At 30.1% G+C, this 16,601-nt stretch overlaps 1 protein-coding gene across 1 annotated transcript; it reads right to left on the reverse strand.

Moving 5' to 3' along the window:
* Nucleotides 1–9,194: 9,194 nt before the first annotated feature.
* Nucleotides 9,195–11,121, reverse strand: LOC120155175 (acyl carrier protein 1, chloroplastic-like). The gene is made up of 4 exons (XM_039166787.1): nucleotides 10,830–11,121; nucleotides 10,039–10,131; nucleotides 9,533–9,655; nucleotides 9,195–9,427 (listed from the first exon to the last, which is right to left on the reverse strand). The coding sequence occupies exons 1-4, from the start codon at nucleotides 10,887–10,889 to the stop codon at nucleotides 9,296–9,298; spliced, it is 408 nt and encodes a 135-aa protein (XP_039022718.1). The 5' UTR covers nucleotides 10,890–11,121; the 3' UTR covers nucleotides 9,195–9,295.
* Nucleotides 11,122–16,601: the final 5,480 nt, after the last annotated feature.

Below are 16,601 nucleotides of genomic sequence, written 5' to 3' on the forward strand. Positions count from 1 at the left end.
TATAATACTGGTGTTTAGGTGAACCGGTTTTGTCTGTTTTGAGACTGCCACTTTAATCTGATTCCTAAATTTGATCTTTCTTTTTCGCCTTTTTCTACCTTTAGAGTCCCATACTCCACTTGGGAGTCCACCTTCTTTATTTTAGTATCCCATAGTTTAAATACCATATAAAATTATAATTACACATTACATGAAATATTTAATACACGAGTAAAACGTCAACAGTAAAACAAATCTTGATAATGCAATTCTTTCCATATTGATCCTGTTTAGATTGCATCCCTACAGTATGATACAATTTTATTTACTTTGAGTGAGAGTTAATGTGTCCATACATACATACATACATACATACATGCATGCATACATGCATACATACATACATACATACATACATACATACATACATACATACATACATACATACATACATACATACATACATACATACATACATACATACATACATACATACATACATGCATGCATACATGCATGCATACATACATACATACATACATACATACATACATACATACATACATACATACATACATACATACATACATACATACATACATACATACATACATACATACATACATACATACATACATACATACATACATACATACATACATACATACATACATACATACATACATACATACATACATACATACATACATACATACATACATACATACATACATACATACATACATACATACATACATACATACATACATACATACATACATACATACATACATACATACATACATACATACATACATACATACATACATGCATATGCATACATGCATACATCATACATACATACATACATACATACATTATAATTTACTGTCGACTATTACTTTTACTCGTAGTTTTTAATTTCAAAAATCTTTTACGAAAATTTATATTATTAATATTTAATTATTTTACGATTATTTATTCAACTTTATCTATAAAACTTACCGCTCTTAAACCGTGGAATATGTACATATCAACATATCATTAAGCAATTTCTTCACTCAAGCTGTTATTCCTTTTGGGTTAAACCAGCTTTGGGATCTAAATTCAAATTTAAAATGTATTTTTTTGTCGTTTTATAAGTTACAGCCTTTTCTCCAAACTTTTTCAAAATTAAAATTTTAATTTAAAGTGTAATAATGTCATTTAATATAATCAGTACACAAGGAATGGAAATCATTTAAATAACAGGCCAGGGTGTTCTTAAATTATAGTTGGAAAAGGAAGGTAAATTCTTATAATCTAGTTTAATAAGCTAGTTTCAAAGACCCATACCGATCTTCATCTCACATTACTAAATTAAGCATCATTCTTTGTGATTCCCCCCTTATTTTTAAAGCTCAAACAAAAAGCGCAGCACTATATAATATATATTTTTATTAATCTAAAATGAATACAAGTAATAGTATTGAAACATTTTCAATTATTTAACAATGAATATTCAAATGTTCAGTAATTATTGATACTCGAATACGAGACATACTTAGATTTATGGAGTCAAGTTAACGTTTTTACAGTGATGGTTGTTAGAAATCCAAACATATGCGTAAATATTTAATTGACAGAAATATGACATTATATTCCCTATTTTGTGATTTTGTTCTTTTGCGCATTCACATTAGTCTGCAACCGCCATAAAACATAATCCATCCACCCAAAAACAATAGGGTTATGATACATGTATAGGAGGATAAGCAGAATAATGATAAGCAGGTATATACACAGAATTTTATGTTAGAGAGGACGAACTTGAACTTATAAAATTTTGAGGGGTGAATAAAATTTTAAGAGACGAAAACATATTTTTAATAGAAAACACATAAAAAATCTAAAATATATGGTAATTTTAGATTTTTAAGGGGTTGATCGCCCCCGCCTAGATCCATCCCTGATGATGAGTTTAGAGTAAACGTCACACATTGAAATATACTATTAGAGAAGTAAAAATTTAATTCGACCTAAAAATTGATTAAAATCGATTTTAGTTTGAACTGTTTGTTATTCGAGGCGGCGAAGACCCAAAATTAATTCGAGTTATAATTGGTATATATTTACCTGAATCCAAGTTAAACTTGGCCATTTCTCAAGCATTGAAGACATGGGCAGATGTATCTCGGTTCAGCTTCACCAAGCAAGCTCAAGGTGCCAATGCCGATATCAAAATAGGGTTTTTCCCAGTGGATCATGGGGATGGACACCTTTTTCGTAATGTTACATTGGCTCATGCGTTTTACCCAGAAAAAGGGAAGCTTCACTTTAACGCGGTCTGGAATTGGACCTATAATCAACCTGCACCTAACCAGATAGATCTGGAATCGATAAGTGTTCTTGAATTAGGACATGTTATGGGCCTTAACCATAGCCGGGTAAAAGATGCAGTGATGTTTCCCAAGTATTCTCCTGGAACTATCGAAAGGAAGCTGAACCAAGACGACATTGGTGGTTTAAAAGCTTTTTATAATTCTAGAAGACCTTGCACCAGTCAACTCTTTGCAGGCTTCATTATATCATATCATATTATAAGCATAATAAGTATATCACGTATGGAATAAGTACTTATAAGACAAGCATGTATGCAATAAAATATGGAAGCTTTAGTTTCCTTTTATGGTATCTATGAAATATTAAAAGCTATTATGTCCTACATCTGATACCTCTACTCCTTCAAAACTTTGAACCCCTTCAAAAATTTTAAGCTTTGACATATGCTAATTAATGGGTTAATCCCTACACCCTTTGGGCCTTTAAAGCCCGGAATTGGAACTTGTCCTTTCAACATACTTTTCGTGAAGGCAAATTTTGTGCTGATGTTCTTTCGAAAATGGGCTGCGTTCTCCTTCAGCTTGAAGCGGATGCTCGAGGTACTCTATTTCCTAGAGGATTCTCCATGAAGTGGCTTCTTTGTTTATGTTTTTCCCCTTTTAACCACAAACAAAAAAAAAACTTTGAATCCCTTCAAAAATTTTAAGCTTTGACATATGCTAATTAATGGGTTAATTCATCAAGTTGCATGTTTCAGAAGAAGTTTTTCTCATAATAAATATTAGGGTAAACTACATTAAATATCACTAAATTTTAGGCAGTGCATCGTTTATACCACTGTATTTTTAATTTCTCCAATTATGGTACTAAACTTTGATTTTGACTTCAACTATGCTGGTGGACTGTTAGAATTCAAACAATGTAATGACATTGATAAAATGATATCGCTTTGGTGCGGTTATTGATACCAACGTTGTTTCAGGCACTAAACTTTAACCTAAATCGATTTTTCCATTAAACTTTTAAACATTTTACTTTTGAGTATTGCACTTGTTTAGTCGCCGTCGACAACCAATCATCACCCATCACTTGTCATCTTTCGATACAAAATTGGTTTCAAAGTATTCGTATTTCTCTTTAGTATTCATATTTCTCTTTCTTTTCATACGATTTGTTTTTCACAATCTCACTCAAAATTGACGGAATTAAACTAAAATTTTATCATCTTAGGGTTTGTGGGGTTTTCTCATATATGAGCGTTTTGGGATGTTCGTTCTAAAATCTAAATGGTGATAATCATTATTTTGAGAAGAAGGACTACGTACCTCAAAATTACCTAATCGAATAACCATCAAAAGAGACCAGAGTATTAGCACGTCAAACCTTTAAATAGATTTTCGTTGATTTTGAGTGGATTTCGTGGAAAATCAATCATAAGAGAAAAAAGATGATTTATATGTTAACATTTTGATATTAATCTTGTTGCGAAAGATTACCAATGATGGATGACGATTAGCCGCCAATAGTAGAAAAAATTTAGTTTCTAAAATTGAACTTTTTTAAAGTTTAGTGGCAAAATCAATACACTCATAAAGTTCAATACCTAAAACAACATTGTTTTTGGCATCAATAGTCATGTCAAAATGATGTAATTTTGTCCACGTCATCACAATGACGAAAAATCCTTCCATGTCATTTGTTGTTAAAATTTAGGGACCACCAACATTTGAAAGCAATCCATTGGCTGTTAATTTGTAACAGAGGTAATGATGTGATAGTTAATAAAATTAGTATAATTATATATTTGGTCCTTAATATTTACACATTTTATTAATTATCTTAGGGTTTATGGGGTTTTCTCATATATGAGGGTTTTGGGGTGTCCGTTTTAAATTTGAGAAGAAGGATTACGTACCTCAAAATTACTTAATCGAATGACCATCAAAAGAGATCAGAATATTAACACGTCAAACCTTTAAATAGATTTTTCGTTAATTTTGAGTGGATTTCGTGGAAAATCAATCATAAGAGAAAAAAGATGATTTATATGTGAACATTTTGATATTAATCTTGTTGCGAAAGATTACCAATGATGGACGACGATTAGCCGCCAATAGCGGTAGAAAAAAATTAGTTTATAAAATTGAACTTTTTTAAAGTTTAGTGGCAAAATCAATACACTCATAAAGTTCAATACCTAAAACAACATTGTTTTTGGCATCAATAGTCATGTCAAAATGATGTAATTTAGTCCACGTCGTCACAATGACGAAAAAATCCTTCTATGTCATTTGTTGTTAAAATTTAGGGACCACCAACGTTTGAAAGTAATCTATTGGTTGTTAAGTTTTAACGGAGGTGATGATGTGGTAATTAATAAAATTAGTATAATTATATATTTAGTCTTTAATATTTAAACATTTTATCAATTTAATCATTGTTTTAATTGATTTTAACAATTAAATAAATTTAACCATCTAATCCGGACGTGCTATATGATTGAAAGGTTAATTTAATTATGTTTTAATATTTTTATTAAATAAAATTTCCCACCAATCAAGGGAAAACAAATTGAAATAAAGAGAGTTAGGGAGACTTGATCTAGGAACCTTAAGAAATCTGGGAAAGCCTCTACCACTAAGCTAAGCCATCTTTTTTGGTACTAAAGTGCACAATCTTTTATATATTGTGTAGATTATTTCACACAAACATATATACACACATATAACCTTTTATATATAATATATATTAAATTATTAAAATAAATCTAATAAATAAATTATAGTCAATGTAAGACTTAAAAATAAAAATGAGTTTGATATTTTTATTTTAAATTAAATTGTTTTTATTTTGTGATTTGGATTCTCTAAATAATTTTAATTGTTTAGTATAATTTATAAATTGTTATTTAAAAATAATTGTAAAAAATAATTTAAATAAAAACTTAAAACTTATTTTTATTTTGTGATTTGGATTCTCTAAATAATTTTAACGTAATTTTATTTTTAATATAATTTATATATTGTTATTTAAAAATATTTGTAAAAAATAATTTAAATAAAAATTATTAAAGTCATTTTTATTTTTAAGTCTTACATTAACTATAATTTAATATATATATACATATATAACTTATTTATTAGATTTGTTTTAATAATTTAATATGTGTATATATGCTTGCGTGAAATAATCTCAAACATAATATACAAAATATTGTGCACTTTAAAACAAAAAAGGTGGCTTGTCTTAGTGGCAAAGGCTTGCCTAGGGACGTTCGAATCCCTTAAGCTCCCTTCATTTTAATTTGTTTTACCTTTACACTGGTGGTGACACGTGGGAAAATTTATTTAATAAAAATATGAAAAGTAATTAAATTAACCTTCCAATCATATAGTGACACGCGGCATGTCTGAATTAAAATAGTGACTAAATTGATAAAATATGTAAATATTAATGATCAAATATATAATTATGCCAATTTTATTAACTGACACATCATCACCTCCGTTAAATTAACGGTATATTTGATCGGTTTCAAACGTTGGTGGTCAAAATAGTTTATGATCATAGTTTGGTGGTCACCCGTGTAATTTATCCTAAAATTTAATAACCTAGTTGCATAACTTAAGTCCGAACTAAAATTTAGTGCTATAATTAGAGAATTAAAAATTAAGCGGTATAAATGATCCATTGCCTAAAAATTCAGTGCTATGTAGTGTAGTTCATCCTAAATATTTATTGAAAAAATTGTATCCGTAAATATTAATAATGATAAATCACATACATGTAAAATTTGTAACTGATTAATTTTTACTTAAAAAAGGGTTAATTACACAAGTAATCACTTATGTATGTGTTTATCCACTTTTCCTCATTCATTTTAAAAAACATAATATATGGTTATTTTCATTTTCATTTAATTAAGATGTAGTCACTACGAGATAATTGTCGTTAAATATTTTGGTATAATCACAAATTTGATCCCTTTTATTTATATATACTCTTAAATTAGTCATACTTTTAAATAAGAAATATTTTTATATTAGCTTATTAAATATATTTTCTTATTAACTTAATTTTAAAATATATTATTTTTATTTTAATTTAAAAATATATTTTAACACCCTCAGAAAGATACGGGTGACCCGATCCGAGGTGTCACATTAGGGCCACCAGAGTGACCTACGGTAAAAATACAAGAGAAATTAATTTTTTTGTTAAAACATGCAAAATCATAAAACAATTTATAAATAAAATTCAAGTTCAGAAAAGCATTCATATATTAAAAACAGAATTAAAATCATACAAGTTTCAAACTTAGGTTGGTGACGGATAAAGATGGAGGACTCGTTAAAGCTTCACCGAAACTTTTTTCTCCTCATCCCTCTACATGCCGACGACGATGAGGTGCAACCGGTACCGATGAACGTGGGACAGTGAGAGGAAGGCGATGGAGAGGGCGTTGTCGTCAGCGGACAAAAGAACGGTGGTGAAATGGAGGTGGAATATTTCTTGAAGAGAGAGAAAGAAAGAAAGTTGGAAGAGAGATAAAGGGGGTTTTATTTGTTTTTCTCTAGCCGGGTATTGGTTCCAGCTTTATGGGGATTTAAATCCCAATTATAAAAAAGGTCAAATCACAACTTTGGCCACTGATTTTTCAAGATCTACAAAATTGGATTAAAAATTACCATAAATTTCATTTTAGTCTCTAATCTAGTCGAACTTTAGAATTGAAGTCGATCAGAAATTATAAAAAAAAACTAGGCCTACTTTAGGGTGTGACATATATAATAAATTATTATCTAAACTTTTAAAAATATATTTTATTATTATTTTAACTTTTCAAAGTATATATTTTATCTTAATTTACTAAATATATTATATTACTACTTTAAATTATTAAATATATTTATTCTTATCTTAATTTCAAAATATTTTAACAACAAAATATATATTTTACAAGTGACATGTGACATCATTCGATAGGACGATTAAATTTATTTTAATTTATTAAAAGTATGACTTAATTGAGAGAATATATAAATGACATAGACGAAATGTGTGATTATACCAAAACATCTCGTTACCTAGTTAACGACAGTTAACTCGTAGTGATCACATCTTTATAAAATAAAAATGATTATATATTATGTTTTTTAAAATAAGTGAAAAAATGAACAAAATACGAACATAAGTGATCAATCACGTAGTTAATAAAAAAATTACCTTAACTGTGTATACATTTGAATGCATTTTAATTAGGGATGGGCATGGGTCTGGTTGAGTCGGATTTTTGGTCCACCTGACCCGAGAACAAGGAATCCTCCATCCGAGATCCGATTCGACCCGATCAAAACAAGATTTCACCCGAACTGATCTCGACCCGATATATAACTTAAAAATTCTACTCGACCAGACCCGAAATAATAAAAAATATTATTTTTAATCAATAAAAATAGTGACTTAATTGAAAAAAATAATATATAGAGGGGTATTATTGTAATTATTCCTAAATATATATAGTAAAATTATATTTTTTTCGGGTCGGTCAAGTATTTTCATCATAAACCCGAAACCGACCCGACCCGAATATCACATTTAAAAAATATGACCGATCAAAACCCTATTTTTTTAAAAAACTAACCTAATAGATTCGGGTCGGATCGAAACCGTAAGGTTCGAGACCCATGCTCATCCCCTATTTTAATGTGATAGGACACTGACCACGTGTTTGGATTGGAGGAAAGAGAAAGGAATGCTAAGTAAACCGAAAGAAATGGCTCTCTGTCTATTGTTAATTTGGTTTGAATTTTTTCATAGGGCAGGGAAGTTAAGCTAAATATCCTTCATTTTCTCTTGCTTTCCTCTTATTTTTTTAATACTCTAATTTAGGAAGAAAGCAAATCTATTTAAAATATACAATTATTAACAGGATTAAAGAAAATATAATTTTAATTTTGGATTTCTTTCGATTCAGATTAAATTAAGTATAAATTCATATTGGTCCTACTAAAATTCGGATCGATTTTGATTCAGTTTAGTTTGTTTCGGGTTTAAGATCAAATTTAAATTATCATATTCGATTCTATCAAATCTTAGATCGGATAAATCAGTTCAAATAATCAGATTCAGATCAAATTTATCAAATTTAATAAAACATGTATAATTTAAGGGGCAATGGTTCAATAATCGGTTCGAATGATTCAAAACAAATCTTAGATCAGATAAATTAGTTCGAATAATTAGATTCATATCAAATTTACCAAATTTAATAAAACATGTATAATCTAAGGGGAAATGGTTCAGTAAGCCTAATGAAAATTTCAATTCTATCATTTATTTGTTTTTATCTAAAAAACATTTAGTTTAACATAAATCCTTTGATTATAGCATGTATAATTTTTTTTTCGTTAAGAAATAAAGAGAGATGTAGTAATTATTAAAATTGATCTTTAATATTTATATTCTATTTTAATCAAAATTCTAAAATATTAATCCTTGATATTTGAATATTATATCAATTTAATCGTTATAAAATAAAAAAAGAAGAAAACGATAGGAAGAACAAGAAAAGATATGAAAATAAGAAGGAAAAGAAAATCTATATTATTATCTCAATGAGTTATATACAATACTTTCTCTCAACCCTATATTTATAGACATAAAGAATAGATATGATATAGGATTTTAATCCTAATAAATATTAAAATTGTAATAATAATGTATATCACCTTACACCACTGTTTGAATTCAAATAATTAATATCATGTCTGTTTTTATAAGGGCACCGCCTGTGTTCGTTGTATCAGAAAAGAAGCCACTCTTCAGGTTTATGAAGACATACACAATAACACACAAATGCCTAAAGACAAGATCATAAGACCATATGAAACTTAATAAGACAAGGATTTTCATCACATGATATTAGATTTCTCAAGTTTTAATTCTTCTCCCATTATAACCACAAAATAAACTTTAACAATATTGCAACATTCTAAGCAGCAGCTTCCTTCTCCTTGAGCTTCTCGATAAGATCGGCGGCGTCCTGAACCGTGCTGATATTTTGAGCGCTTTCTTCTTCCACGCTGATACCAAACTCCTCCTCCAGTCCCATCACTATCTCGACCTGAACCAGGAGAAAAACCGACGGCGGTTTTAGATGTTAATGCTGTTATTTGACTACCAACATAATAGATCCACTCCCCATTCCCAGGTTTAGATATTTTGTTACCGTGTCCAGAGAATCAGCTCCGAGTGCCGAGAACTTCGAGTCTCCTGTGACGGAAGAATCATCAGAAAGTGCCAGTTGCTTCCTCACTATTTCACAAACTTTGTCCACCGTCTCCGGTTTGGCCTAAACAAGTTAACATCTCCAGTTCCGGTTAAAACGCGTTGATTATGAATGGAGAAGTGCATGTAAATGGTTCACATCACCAAAATTCACAAATGACAGAAAAAAATAAAAATCATCCCTACATCATCATAATCTTGACTCAAAGTACTGTCAAACGAGACAGTTACAGAGTTCTCATAAATGTTCGTATGATCAACACTGGCTGGGACAGTTGGACTACAAATCCATGAATGATCGTTTAGTCTATTTTTATTGCATGCTTATGATCATATTATTTGGCAGTTGGCATTGAACTAAACTATATAGCTGAATGAATAAACTCAACGGATGCAGATCTACAAATTCAACCAAAAAACAAAACAGATAAAGAAAGAAAAACGTACCGCACAGGAAATGCAGAATCGCGATGATCGGCCGCGCATCATAGGTGATGGGAAGCTAACAGACTTGACATTAGAGATCCCACGAAGTGGTACCTGTTCAAACAGAACATGCATAAACCAAACTCAAAAGCAATATTGAAAGCAACTCAAGAAAGTCGAATCATATAGATATAATGGGAACAGAACAAAAAGAACTGATTCAGGTGCTCATATAGATAATACCTGTTCAAAATTTTTCTAATCCTATTGACAACACGCTCACAACCTATGTAGCTACTAAACCCGGGTCTTCTAAGGAGAACAATATTTCCTTCTACGATTCAAAAATAGTTATACCATTATTAATTACATATTTACATCCAACACTTACTACCAAATTAGAGTAACATGGTTCAATAGACCTCAAATTCAATCTCAACAAAACCAAAAGTCAAGATCTTCAATATATAATATGTCTATACTCGGGTATCTTACACAAAGAAGAAAAGATGAAACATTACTCTTGAAACACTCAAGAAGCCATTAAAATATATTCATGCAACAAAAATACTATCAAAGATGGCATGTTTCAGCTATTTACAAGATTCCATTCTTCTCAAATTTAATTTTTCAAAATCAAATCACAAAACCCATCGAAAAACACTTGAATTCAAAAAGTAAACCCAAATCCACCACAAATTCCGCCACTACCCAGAAACCAAAAAAAAAAAAGCGAAAATAAAACGACATGACCGACATTTCTAAAAGAACCCATCTTAAAAACAAAAACAAAAAGAGCAGAAAAAGGAAACCTGGGCGTTCTTGAAAGAAGTTGAAAGAGGAGTGGAGGTGAATACAGTAAAAGAAGCCATTGGAAGCGGTTTCGATAGAGTCGAGGAAAGAAGAGGCGGAGAGCACAAAGAGTGAGAGAGGAGGAGTTGGGTTTTATAAATCGCCTTGCTGTTTGCGTCTACCTGTCAACGTTACAAAGTTGTTGAGATTAATCGCTAAATTCCCCATTTTTTTCTCAGTTTTCATAGTTTTCATCGGAAAAGCTTTTCAACGTCTGCCCACCACCCCAATACGACTCCCACCTTTTTTTTCACTGTATCTAAGACGATGACATGTCTGTTTTTTTAGGTTTTTAGACGTTATATATTTTTGGGTGAACTACACGTTTATCACCTAAATTATTACTTTTATTTCATTTTAGTACTCAAACTTTATTTGTTTGCAAAATTATATCTAAAGTTTATTTTAGGTTTCATTTTGGTATCCCACCATTAAAAACTTAAAAGTGATGTCACTATAAGGTAGTGTCACATCATCATAGAAAAAATGAAAAAATGTCACATGAGCAATTCTATTAATTTTTTAACAGCGGGATATCAAATTGAAATAAAAAATAAACGTTCAGTATGATTTTGGAATACAATAAAATTTACGTATCAAAACAAAACAAAAATAATAACTTAAGGGTTAAACATGTAGTGTAACTTATATATATATTTTAAAATTATTTAATAAGACCTCTTCTCAAGATCTTTTTATTCGAATATTTTTTTTGAAATAACATTTATTTTTAATTATTTTTCAAAACAACACTCTTTCAATGCATTCAAGTGTAATACTAAATTCAAAAAGCACGTTTGGTGACACTTTCGTAATGTCATCCGATACAATGCATGAGGATTATTTATAACTTTCATATTGAAGAAAGTAGCATGAGTGAATAGAAACAGGAACGGTAAAACAATTCAAAGTTGATAGATTTCGATTCGATCCAATCTTATAAGATCAAATCTTTTTTCTTTTAAAATACCATTTTAAGATTAGATAAGTCGGATATTATGAAAAGAGAAGTCGGAGTCAAGTTTAAGTTATATTCGCTCCGAACTAATCTAACATGATATAATGATTGAAATGCCATTAGATATACTATATACTTTAGGATTAAGAAATTTCTCCAATTTTTTCTCCGTGTGTTCAAAATCAAACATGACTCATGGTTTTCTACTTCTTGTCTTCATTCTGGACAAGGTACGAATATAATTAGGATTTAGAAATCATGTTCTTCTTACAATTTTTGGGAGCGTCTGAATATTTTATGTGTCAACTCAGTTAGATGTGACTCAAGTTTTTGTTTTCTTCTTATTTTAGTTGTCTTAATTTGACACGTTATAATTTCATATTGAAGTCTAATTCTTTGAACCCATCGAATAGTTTCAGCAGCAAAAACGAGTGTTCACCTTAGATATCTCGGGTTCGAGCAATTGTATCTGTATCTTTCGTGTTATCAATCGTTAAGAAAGATTCTGAACAAATATTATCTTATAATCACCCCAACTATTTTGAATCAAACTATCCAGCTTCTCACCTGTTACGAGCACACTATCAATTGTTTTAACTTTTATTTTGCATAGACTAAATAATTGTTTCAATGGGTGTGAGAAGAACTAATAATCATTCATTTACTACCACAAACACAGTAATTATTTCATCAACTTTTTATCTTGGATTCAAGTTGCAGGTTTAACTGTATTAGTGGACAGAAAATGATTGATTGTGAAAATGTAGCATATGCTAAATCCTCCAGTGAGAAAATAGATAGAAAATGAATATGGGGTACTCTCATTAATTGAAGCTGGTTCAATATGAACAAGTTAGGTTTAAAAGGCATGTTTAAATTAGTAAGAAAATCAAGTAAACGAACAAAGTTGAATGATATTTTACCTGTATTTTGTTAGTTAGCCCCGAAAATGACTTTTTACCAGCAGCTTGTTACATGTTGCTTTTGCTACCATTATTTAGAATTGACGGTTAAAGATGCGAACCATTTTACCTTGATGGTTGGGATCTTTCATTGCTCCGAATTATTTAATTTTAGAAATTGAATTGTGAATTTTAAATTATAACTATTTTAAGGGGAAGGGGGGGGGATAAATAAACATACTCAAATGGTTTGGGTCACAATCTCTTTTAGGGTCCAACAACAACCAATATTGGTAAACCTAAAACATGAATTCTACCTTGCGTGTTTCCGTGCATAACAAGATTGTGATTGCCTATCAAATTTGTCTTCCCTGTTTTTTTTGTTAGATAGCCTAATTTAGCCTACCTAGAAAAATAGGCCATATCTAATAATTACATAATATAATAATAACTCAGCTACAATTAATTAATATACAAATTTAAATTGAATGTTCCGTTAAAACCCTAGCCGCTCGTCCTTCTCCTAGCCCCTCTCTTTCCCTTTTTTTGCTTTTTGCTTTGAGTTTTTATCTTTTTTTAATAAATCAGATAAAGTTTCTCTTTCTTGATTATGTTTAGCGATGGTATAATTTTTTTTAGTTATCAACCGTCAATTCTTTTTTTTTTTTGTTTTGTTATTTTTTTAATAAGAATAATTTTATCTTTCTGATACATTTATCTCTGTCTTTGTGACACGTTTATTTATGTTTTTGTGGCACGTTTTTTTCTCGATCGTTTGAACGTTCTTTTATTTATATTTTCTCAGGATTAGATTTAAAGACGTCACGACTGATCAAGATGGTGCTTATTTGAAATAATGTTGATCTTCCCTGTTATGGACATTCGGATTGAATTTGGATGCTCGATTTTGCGTTCATGGATAATTTTTTATGAGACTCGGTTCTAATTTAAGGTTATCGATGATCTTTCAATAGCTTTACTCATTTTTGTAGTTTGTTTGTCGTTGTAATCAGATTTGTTCGCATATATTTTTTGTTTGAGTCTTTTGGTTGGGTTTTTTAATTTTGTATGATTTAAAGTGACTATTTTCAGTATTACAAAAAAAAACCCAACTTATGTATTTAGTTTATGATGATAGTTGTACGATTTGTTTGTTAATAATATTTATCTCGCTCTTGGCGACGGACAATCCATAAATTTTTGGAATGACCTTTGGACCAAAGTGAAATCACTCAAAGAGTCTTTTCCTCGCATCTATTCGATGGCCCTAAAAAAATCGGAAAGTGTGTTTGAGTTCCGAAACAAGAGTTGGGAATGGAACATCACTCTGCGTATATCACTATTTCAATGGGAAATTGCCCTTTGGAAAAGTTTCTTAGACATACTAAACAGAGCATCGGCAACACATTACACAACGGACAAAATTGTTTGGTTAGCCGCGCCTGATGGTTTGTACTATCCAAAACAGTATTGTAAGTTGGTCTCGACAAGGGTTTGACGAAGATCCAATCTGGAAATTCGTTTGGGCCAACCTTGCCCCTCCAAACATGCAGATTTTTGAGTGGAAACTTGTTCATGGCCGCCTTCCCGCTTCGGATGAACTAATAAAACGTGGAATTGGTGGCCCTGCTATTTCCCCTTGCGTGTTCTGCACTGAGGTAAACGAATCTTTAAATCACATTTTTCTACATTGTACTTCCTCTTGGAATGTTTGATGTAAATGGGGGAGACTACATTTTGTGGTACCTTGGGACACTCACTCTTTTATTTTTTTTCTTGGGAGAAAATCCCTTGCTTCGAGACCGGTATGATTCATAGCTATTTTGGCTTTCTTTGGACACTCCAGTTATGCAGAAATGAAACAATCTTCAACAGGAAAAAGTTCTCGACAGAACAGGTTTTCAACCTTGCTCTCATGAGAATTGGTTTTTGGCCAAAGAGCATTTGGCCTTCATCGATTACGTCAATTCAAGAATTTATTAGAAATCCTTCTGCTATGTGCATTCAAAATTAGACTCTTAACTCTGTTTTCAAGTGTCGTGTTGCCATGCTCCCATTGCTGGGGAATACTGTCGTAATAGGCTCATGCTTCGTTGTTTTGCTGTCAATATGGATCTATTTGGTTCTGTACGTGGTTGTTCTTTGGTTTTGTGTATCAAACTATGACTGCATTGTACTGCTTGAGTTTCGGAATTAAGAAAAAAATTTCTGGGAATTCTTTTCCCCCTATTAGGCATTAGAAGGGACTTTTAACGAGGACCGTCATCTTTCAAAATAATAATAATAATAATACTAACAATTTATATTAAAAAATTAATATACAAATTCCAGTCGAAATGAGTCTGTCCGAGATGAAAAGCTTAATAATAAACCAAATAGTTTTTTTTTAATCTAGTTCTAAAATTTTTAATATTTTATTATGTTTTAAGTAATAAACATGTAATTCAAGTTGATCATAACCTTATTGAAATGGTTTTGGGTAGAAGATTTAAATAATATAGAAGTAATTGGACTTGACCTAAATTAGGGACACTTTCGAGTTTGATCCTAAAGTTTTATTTTAAATTAATAATATTTAATCTTTTTATCTCCGTTTTTATTAAAATATATTGAATTTATATCTTTACTTAAAATTAACATAGTTTATAAAGTAAAATATCGTGCTTTTCAAGCGCAAGACTTTATTAGGTGTATTTGGGCCATCATCATTTTTTTGTAACCTCTGCGATGCATTAATCAAATTTTCCTAAGTTTCTTTTCTGGTTAGTAAACTTTTTCATAGCATTTATTTTATTCGGCTTTAAGCCAGAAAATTAGAAATGAAGTACCAACAAATAACATGAAGGGCAATTATATAATTTGTCCTTCAATTGCAATCTTTTATGTTTTTGTTGACTATTCATTTATTGGTAAAATTTGTAAAAATATTTTTTGTTGAATCTTTCAAAAACTTATAAAATGATTATTCGATTTAAAAAATAATATATTTGTTCGATATTAAAAATTTAACAGTAAATTATATGACAAATAACAAAATTGATTTAATGATAAATTTAATCTCTAATCTTTATACTTTATTTTAATTTTATCTTAGTTTTTAAAATATAACTCTGATACTTCAATGTCATGCCTCTCTTCTTACCATTTTTGTAGTTACTATCCCCTCCACTGTCTTCCCCACCGATCATCTTCTTTAGTTTCGTTGTTTCATCATCGTGGATCGCCATTCACCGCGAAACCCAAACTAAAATGTTCATCTTCCATCATTCTCTAGATTCATATGTTTAGTTTACTTTCCCAATACCAATCTCTTTGGCCATGCCAACAATTAAGTTATAACAACGTAATTTTTGTATTAATTTATAGTGTTTATAAGTGATATTATTTGTCCTAAATTTTTTTTAAACCATTTGGCAATAAACGTCCAAATATCCTGTAATTTATAGTGTTTGAACATGGGATCTCTAGAAATAATAATCCTTCATCTAATCACTGAATTAGCTTGATTCGTACAGTTGTAACACCTTAATTACTTTCTCAATATTACTATCAATTTTATTAGCTAAAAATGGCAGTCAATTAACAATTGAATATACCATTACCCAGCTCCTTCTTATCAAATTTCTAAAATATTATTTTGTTAATTGAATTATACCTTGAATAATTTAGTTAATGCGAACAATGCAAATTGTGCCATTGATAGACTGACCCTGAAATTATCATATATTTTAAATTTTTATATATATTTTTTATTGAAAATTTGTTTCGCCCTCTAGAATTTTAGTTCGTCCCCTTTATATTTAAATTCGCCTCTTTAATATAAAATTTTACGTTCGTTTCTATCGATAGTTGGAGACGAGTCATGCACAAAG

This window comes from Hibiscus syriacus, unplaced genomic scaffold, assembly GCF_006381635.1.
Source record: "Hibiscus syriacus cultivar Baekdansim isolate YM2019G1 unplaced genomic scaffold, ASM638163v2 tig00000218_pilon, whole genome shotgun sequence".
Classification (NCBI taxonomy): domain Eukaryota; kingdom Viridiplantae; phylum Streptophyta; class Magnoliopsida; order Malvales; family Malvaceae; genus Hibiscus; species Hibiscus syriacus.